This window comes from Leuresthes tenuis, unplaced genomic scaffold, assembly GCF_036924035.1.
Source record: "Leuresthes tenuis unplaced genomic scaffold, fLeuTen1.0.hap1 SCAF_12, whole genome shotgun sequence".
Taxonomy (NCBI): Eukaryota; Metazoa; Chordata; class Actinopteri; order Atheriniformes; family Atherinopsidae; genus Leuresthes; species Leuresthes tenuis.
This window is the reverse complement of record NW_027325366.1, coordinates 26215459-26224458: the sequence shown is the minus strand read 5'-3', so window position 1 is coordinate 26224458 and position 9000 is coordinate 26215459. Positions and strand designations below refer to the sequence as shown.

General features: G+C 37.9%; 1 protein-coding gene across 1 annotated transcript; it reads left to right on the top strand.

Annotated features, from left to right (window-relative positions):
* The first annotated feature begins 637 nt into the window (after positions 1-637).
* Positions 638-7266, top strand: pnkd (PNKD metallo-beta-lactamase domain containing). Its single transcript, XM_072397289.1, has 9 exons — positions 638-798; positions 1203-1318; positions 1472-1584; positions 2105-2163; positions 2428-2520; positions 3330-3493; positions 4289-4375; positions 4563-4678; positions 5940-7266. The coding sequence occupies exons 1-9, from the start codon at positions 641-643 to the stop codon at positions 6111-6113; spliced, it is 1080 nt and encodes a 359-aa protein (XP_072253390.1). The 5' UTR covers positions 638-640; the 3' UTR covers positions 6114-7266.
* Positions 7267-9000: the final 1734 nt, after the last annotated feature.

The following is a 9000-nucleotide window of genomic DNA, read 5'->3' as shown; positions in this document are numbered from 1 at the left end:
TTCAGTCTCCTACAAACACAATGCTGGGTTCATATGTTACCATATATCAACATTCAGTTGGTCTAGCACTTATCATAAATAAAAAATCTAAATGGCCAGTATAATTTGCAAATACATGCTGTTAAAACAATATAATCAACTTTAAGAAGCCTGTTATTACACCAATTCTAAAGATGGGCATGACAGAATCATTTTAAGAATGCACAACCCTCATGTGAATCCAAAAATGAGAATATAAATGCTTATTAAAGGTGAAATAGTCAGTCTAAAAAAAAGTACATGTATGTAGTATGTTTGTCTGTGTAAAAGATATAAACCTGTAACCCCAAGGAATAACGTTTAGATATTTAAGAATCGATAACTTAAGTAATGGAAAATATTTATTTTTTCTGTTTTATATATTTTTTTATTTTTATTCAGAAAATAGAAATTCATAGTTGGTTGTTAACTCGAGTGCGGCAGTCGGCTGCTGGGGAAACAACCTAACAGCCAATAGAAGCTGTGTTCCTCCAGTTGATCCAATCTGAAAGACGACCCGGCAAAAGAGACCTCTGTCACCCTCTGATCCAATCTTGTGCGAACATCTCGCTTCCGGGTTTGGCATATGGCTGAATACGTCATTACGCTCTGCTCAGTGGCTATGGCGCTTCCTGACTGGATGGTAACACTGTTGGCCACTGCATCCCTCTTCTGTTTCATATGTTTGCTTGTACGCTACAGGCGAACCGCACAGCTATTTTCGAGGAAATTCTTTTGTAAGATAATGGCTCGCACAGAGAAGCCGTTGTTCCGAATCGCGTGAGTATAGCATGACTTGCTTTGAATAACAAACCTAACAAATTTTGGTGTTACCAGCAATTCCCAAGCTAAGCTTAGCCACATATAGCTTTTTTTTTGTATTGGGGGCAGTCCCACCAAATCTAATTCAGCAGATGTGATTTAAAAGTGTGTAAAGTAGTAGACAGAAACATCACTCTTGAGAGTGATTCTTTCCTAAACCGATCATGGCTATTGCTTTATTTGTTTTGTATGCTAAAGGCTAGTTATATTGACTTAAATACTTTTTTTTGTTTTGTTTTGATTGAATAAACAGATGACCTGCTTCATTTTAAGTGACCTCAGTGTTCCTCAGAATATGATACATGTAGCCTCAATAATCTTATCAAACAGAGTAATTCCATGCCTGATGGTTTTCCTCCCAGGTACACACTCTACACCCGAACAAGACTTGGGTACATGTACTACAAGAGGCAAATGAGGAAAGCCAGGGAACATTACCCTGCCGGACATTCCATATCTTGTCCTGTTGAGTTCAATGGTATGCAGCACACAAGCATGGGTTTTATTATTCAGTATTCATCAGTTAATTTTTTCACGCAAGGCCTTGATGTCCTGAGTGGCTCATCTTGAAATAATTGACATTATTGAAAATGTATACATATATATATATATATTCTGTGTCTGTTCACAGGTATAAAAATAATCCCCATTTCAGTGTTGTCTGACAACTACAGCTACCTTATTATTGACACAGCCTCCAGTGTTGCAGTTGTAGTTGACCCTGCAGACCCTCAAATAGTTCAGGTAAGGGCCTTTGCTGTCACTTTGGTGTAAAATCAGGCGCATCTGCACTCTAGATGTGAGAATGTCGTTTAAAGTAGTTTAAAGTCTTGTGCATGTCCAAATTAGACTTTATATATATATATATATATATATATATATATATATATATATATATATATATATATATATATATGAAAAGAACAGGTAAATGTCTATAATATCCTTGGCAAACAAAAGTGTGCTAATCACATTTGCTAATAGTATTTGTTGCTGCTGGCCTCTACGTTGTTTTCCACTCTCATCCATACTCAAATACACATTTTGTGGATATCGACAGGAAAGTTGTGGATAGTGTTGGGTGCCATGCTAACTTATCCGCAGCTCCTATGGTCTATGGACTGCCAATCATTGTCTCGGTACTAAAAAATGAGTACGTCAGTATTTTGCTGCGTCGACAATCCGTGTTTTGCAGCCCGGTATGCTGAGCTGTTGATTTTGAATGGTGATTGAAAATTAAACGGCTCTCACTGAAACTTTTCAGTCAGCCCTTGAAGAAGAGGGAGTTCTGTTAGAAGCTATCTTGTGCACACACAAGCATTGGTGAGTTTAATCGATTTCTTATAGCTTTGCTGTTTTATTTTTATGGTGTGGTTTGTGTTTAAGATTTTATGTAGGGCTACAGATGCCAAATGATTGTAAAACTCTTTCATGCGATCAAGTCCGTGTGGGTAAGAATGTTTGACATCTTAAATGTAAGACATTTTTGCCCTCTTTTTAGAAGTATTAAGTTTATGTCAGCTTCAAATGTGTGTATGTTCTTAATTAATCACTGCATCTTTCCTCTGCCTTTTGTTCGGTTCACAGGGACCATAGTGGGGGAAACAAGTGGCTGAAAAGGCTTCACAGCTCATGCCGAGTGTATGGAAACGCAGCTGATAACATTCCTGGTCTCACACAGTAAGTCCCAGCAGTGCAGCCTTACGCACAGTTTCCCTCTTGCTGTACTGAGTCCTGTGTTGTTCCCTTCTGTCAGCACTCATAGCAGCTGACTTCACAGTAAATTACCGTGGTATGATAAACTTCAGTGTTGTCTCGGGGGATCGTGACCTAAGATCGAGGGTCATCCTATGGTCGCTGGAAGCCATTTTATTGGTGTTGACTAATTTACCAGAAAACTCTCTTATGTTTTAGAGTAGATAAATGAATTTTTAAGAGATATGTTTTTTTTATTTAATCACTATTTGTTTTGCCACAGTAAATCCAGTGGCTTTACATATGATTATTACTTCTTAATCTTTCTTCCTTTTACTCTGTAATTGTCTCACCCTTGTGTAGTTTTTATTTATACTGGGTTATAAACTACTGGGCCAAAATAAGATCACACGCTCCAGTATTTTGCCAGCAAATGTCAAAGATTCCCAGTGGGGTTATGGTCTGGACTCTTTGTGTGAAAATGCTATGCTTCCTGAACTTCTCTTTCATAATTTGAGCTCCATGGATCCTCTTGTCATCTTGGAATATACCTATCCTGTCAGGGAAGAAAAAAAATCTATTGATTAGACCAAAGAAAGGTTATTCAGAATATTCAAATAGGCAGCTGGTCTAAGTATTTGGACACATTTCATTGCTGCACCTGGACCTGACCAACTGAACCAACTTCAGATCCTTTTTTATGGTCCGGCTACAAATGTCCAATGTACTGTGAAACTCTGTAACTGGTCTAAGATCAGTTTGGTTTATTTATTTATTTATTTCTTCCTTCCCAGCCCTCTCTCACACAAGGACTTAGTAGCAGTTGGTCGAATGCACTTTAAGGCCCTGTTCACTCCTGGACATACAGTGGGCCACATGATCTACCTCCTGGATGGCCAGGCAGTCGGTGCCCCCTCCAGCCTCTTCTCCGGTGACCTGGTGTTCCTCTCAGGATGTGGTGGGTTAGGCAGTAGAATTGTGAACAGTGCCAATTTGTTTGTGTATGAACAATCTTTGTTTTTCTGTCAACGTCAAACTAAGAAATGAGAATGGTTACAGTCAGGCTTCGCAGGCTTTTATTTGCATACTGTGGAGACTAGCTATTGTCTACCATCTACATGCGTTATTTTATGAGGAAAAAATTGGCGACTGGCCAAAACCTTAATTGAGAAGTCAAAATGTGCATGTTTTGTAAGTCACTGCTTCCTGCTTTTCTTTACATGTTCCAGTGTTTCAACTTTTTTTCAACTGTTGAGCATTTCTGTAACATACACTGTAATCAGATTGCTTCCATACTTTTACTGATATGCAGTTATGGTTTCTAATGCTTTATTTGTCAGAGATTTTGAGTAACAGGTTTTGAGAATTTACTACAAAATCATTTGAAAGTTTTTCCAACACAGTCTTTAAATTCCTTGTTTTGTGTGATTTGTGTTCTTTGTGTACAAAATGATAGAATCATCAAACCATATTTACAAATGCAGCTGAAAGTCCTTTTTTCTATCTCCCTTTTTACTGGAATACTACCCCTTGAGACAGCTATACAGTGTGAAATGTGTTATTTTTTTTCCCACCAACTGGACAGATTTAAAAAGAATAAATAAAAAAATAAACTGTTTAATTGAATTCTTAGGAGCAGTTAAAAAGCCCTTGAAGATGTAAGACTGGACTTGCAGATAAGGCACCATCTAAAACCCATAGATGACCTGTTTTGCAGTTGGAATAACTTGTTAATCTGTTCTTATTGTTTTAGGGAGGATGTTTGAGGGCACCGCCACAACAATGCTTTCATCTCTGGACACCGTTGGCTCCCTAAGTGACGATACCCTCTTATGGCCTGGTGGGAAAATCTTTTCAGCTGTGATTCAGTTTGATTTAAATACTCATTCCTTTGCTTGTTTTTTTTTTTACCTTAAGTTTGTAATGCATCACTTTATGGTCAAAACACAAGAAGGAGTTGAATGAGTATAAGCTTTTAGTTTTAGTAGTACTCATGGGCTTTCTTATGTTCTTTTTCTATCCGACAGGTCATGAGTATGCAGAGGACAACTTGCTGTTTGCTGCTGAGGTTGAGCCACGCAACGCTACCCGAGAAAACAAATATCAGTGGGTGCTGCAGCAGCGAGGCCAGAAGCTTTGTACGGTAAGAATGATAAAGCACTGCTGTTAGGGCCTCTCACGCCATCTCAGAAAGGATACGTGTTGCCCTGCGCCAGGGAAGACGGGCTTATCACAGCCTAAGCCCCTCTTACCCCTTACTTCTTCATCTTCCTGTCAACTTTCATCAGAGATACAGTTTGCAACAGTGCAGAGGTTCTCAGGTCAGTGAAGGACTTATCCAGAATTTAGATAGTTTTTTATCTCTTATCAATACGGAATGACTCGAGAGGCTGTTTTTAAAATTTGTGCCCTCCTTCCATTCCCGAAACGTATGAAATGATTAACAGTATTGTTTCCTCTGCATAGAGTGCATGCTTTCATTAAAAGAAAAAACAAGAATACAAACAGCGTTTTAGTAAGAGATCCATTGTGAGAAAGGAGTTTAGAGCTGATCTGCCATTAACCGCTTGGTCAGGTAATGCTTTGTGGTTTTAAAAAAAATAAAATAAGTAAATCTCTACCATTAAAGCTGGTTTCTGCTGTCAGAGACGTGTGTGTTTTGTGTTTCAAGTATTTCCAGTTTTTAATCCCCAAAAAGGGAAGCTTTAAAACAATACATTTCTTCCCAAACATCACTGGCTTATATTCTGGGAGTGTTGTTGGAAGAGGAAAGCAGATCTCACTTCAGACAGACATTTTGGCTTTCCGTAGCAGGGAAACCACAGGTGTTACTAATAAGATTAACTATGGCTTCATTGTATCAGAGTGTCCCAGTAAGCTGTGACAGTGTGGTGGTAAGCCAGCATGCACAGTGCCAGCACTCTGAAGCTGAAACTGAAGCAGCTAAATGGCACTCCGAGCTCATTCATATTTTCCGTTTACGCCTGCGCTCGTCCTATCGTGACATGTCTGCTGTTTAAAGGCTCATCATTCATTCAGTCTCTGCTGCTGAACATTCCACTGTGGATAGATACTCATTACCTACATATTTGAATAAGCTTTGTGGTTCAAAAGGAGAGTTGCATAAATCCTTTTTGTCAATCACTGCAGACGGTATTGAAGTAATTGCATTTAAAAGGGGAAGTAATGGGTGATTTCTCATCAACGAGGTGTTTTGCTGCTGAATTGGGTGAAACGTGCAGAAGCTCAAAGCTGTATTGATATAAGACGCATGAGTAACTAACTACAGATAATGCCTCTCTGCCATTGGATGAACGATGTAAAAAAAATATTCTTAAGAGAGACTGAGCCCATCGGTTTTGAGCAAGGCCCCGTTTTTGACTTCATTGGCACTCTGTTTTCAGTGTCCCTCCACTGTTGGGGAAGAGAAGCAGTATAACCCTTTCCTGCGGAGCCAGTCTGTGGAGCTCCATCAGGCTCTGGGGATCCAGCAATTCCAGGATGAGGACTGGACCCAGTTCAGGGCACGGGTGTTGGAAGAGCTACGGAAACGCAAAGACCTGTACAACAGGAGATAGTAGTACAGAGAATTGCACTAGCAGCAGGGATCCGGGGCGAGGGTTCGCCTGCAGTGGACCATGATGTGAATGAGTAATCCTCAGCTGAATATTAAGCTGATCAGCATTAGGACATTTTTTAGCTCTTTTCAACTTAATGTGACCACTAGGAGGATAATTACGTCTGCATTATTTCTCGATACCATTACTAAAAGTCCACTTGCCTCTCCAGGTACTGTAGTTGTCTGTGATATTGTGTTTATGTACAAAGTAGTGCACCTTAGTGATTTACAGTATTCATGATAATGATTTGGGGTTATTTTACAAATAGGTACAATCACATTTTTCATTCTGGGTTGTGAAACCCAGGGAGAAAAGGAGCCAACGCTCTACTTTCAGTAGTTCAACCTGTTGGTACTGTACAGTTTGCTCTACGGTTTAAATTCTTAGGTCAAGTAGGAAATGCTTTTCAAAAGCCTTTTTTTGGACAATCTATGGTACGCGGGCTTTATTTCTGGGCTGGTTTCACATTTGCAGGGCTGCTGAATAGTTGTAAAAATGCTTTGACAGCAGAGACCGAATGTTTGGAACGTTTGATTTAGAATTTTTTTATTATTATTTTTAAGAGTCATGGTAACAATAATCGCAAAATCCTCTTGGATACTTTTTGTGGATGTACCACAGTTTATGAAAAAAAACAAACTTTTTGCATGAAGTTAATGAGAATGTTTTAAAATAAAAAGACTTTATAGATATATAGATGTATATTTGTGTTATAGTTTACAAAAAGAAAACTATCAAGTGGGTCAGTACATCTAAACATATTTTCAAGTAAAGAACTTTGCTGTGCCTCTCAACTAAAATTTTGTGCCATCTGATATCACTTCCATGTATAATTAAGTTGTTTTTTTTCCAATTTGTTACAAGAATGTGAACTGAAAAAAATGTGCAGGTTTTGACTGGTAATGTGCTGCGATGTATTAAACATAACTGAACTGCTGTTGAAGGGACTATTATGGTGGCCTTTAGAATTCCAATTCTAGCAGAGGTTGAAAGATGGTGAGATTGTGATGAAACTTGGTTTTCTTTTAAATACATGACACTGTACGGCACGGACTGGAATTAATTTTCATGGAATGTTTTTATGACCACTGTAAAAACTGTAAAACCAAAATTCCGCATATTATCAACTTATTAAAGGACATTCTCAGCCGTGATAAAGACTGGCATCTTATTTTTTTTTGGATGAGCCCCATGGTTTGCATGACGCCCTGAAACTTTAAGACCAGTCTTTGAAACTTTATTTTGAACTCATTGTGATCATGAGGGAAACATGATCTTTAGGCTTCTCATCGTCACGCACACAGGTTGATTATTAATCAGCTACTCTCAAGCAGCGCGTCTAATTTTCAAGATGGTTGTCTTGTTGTTGTATGTTTTAACCTGTCAGTTAAGCACAGAGATAAACACGTGTGTCAATTATATTATAGATTCATTTACAGACCCCATTTCAAGAAACATTTGGACTTATTTTTTTTCTTCTACAAAGGTCTAACAAAACCTTCCAAGAAGGGATGCACCGATACCATGTGTGCGTGACTCGTACTCAATATTCATTAAAGTGTTCCGACACTACAGAACCGATAATAGTGTGACAGGAGCTTAATTTTCCTGCAATGTGTTTAAAAAAAAGTTAAAATGTTAAAACAATATGTTGCAGTAAGAGTAGTTTTATATTAATAAAATGCACAAAGGGCAGTTGTATTTGGGTTGAATGTGCCTAAAGAAAATAAAGTGTGTTTAATTGTAAGAACTGTAATGGCCTTCATTAGTACTCATATCGGTACTCAGTATCAGCAAGTACTAAAAGGTAAGTACTTGTACTTGTAATTTCTCAATTTACCTGAGTCTTTAACAAATGTAAGTGCAAAAATAAATCATTTTCACTGACTTCTGTGTTCAGAAGACAAACAAATCTAGGATTGAATTCAAACTACATGCTTGAAAAAAGGTCTTTGTAAATACGCATGTTTCTAAACCATGCCTATCAATATACTAATACGATAGAGAAAAACACAGCGGTTCAAAGATGCTATAAAAGACTGCTCCCTCTGTTTAGACGATGAAGGGCCAGAAAGAAAAGAATGAAGAAGAAATAAATGTTTATACTTTGGCAAAGGTTTGAAAGCTCCTCAGACTCCTCTGTCACTCCTGCACAGGAGTCTGTAACGGAAAACACTCTCCCTTGGTGATTGTTGACTAAAATGTTATTCTGTTTGATGCAGATCTGCACCTTATTTGCATATGTTTGAGTTATGAATATCACCACACAGGAGACTATTTTACTTCAGGTTACGTTATAATGAGAAAATATGAAGGCAGGGCTGTGTTTGCGTTATTTGTTGTCTTTATGAGTGTTCTCAACTGACAGCTGAGTTATTTTTCCCCACCACTATAACTTTCCTCAGTTCAAATAGAAGCATAAACTACTTCATGCAGATGCAGAAAATACTCTGAAGGAAAAGAGATGAACCGAGGCTTCACTTGACAAAGCACAGTAATAAAACATTACATAAAGCTCTGGGATCACAACCTTTGTGTTCTGATTAATGTCTTCTTCTTTTTTCAGAACAAAACAGAGGTAAAGGTGAAGTTAATATCGATGTTCTTTCTTTTGCTAACAACATTAATATACTAGTGTGAGGTCTTTAGGTCACTGAACACAGTCAGAGGCATAATAACTTTTGCTGGTTAGGAGCTTACATACTTAACTGCCAGTCCATTTCTTCTGGACATAACAATAACATATCCATCCTCTGAAAATTAATAAAGATAAGATAGAATTTTCAAATAACTATAAAATATATTTTTTATGTACAAGAATGTGAGCATAAATGTCAGCTATCTA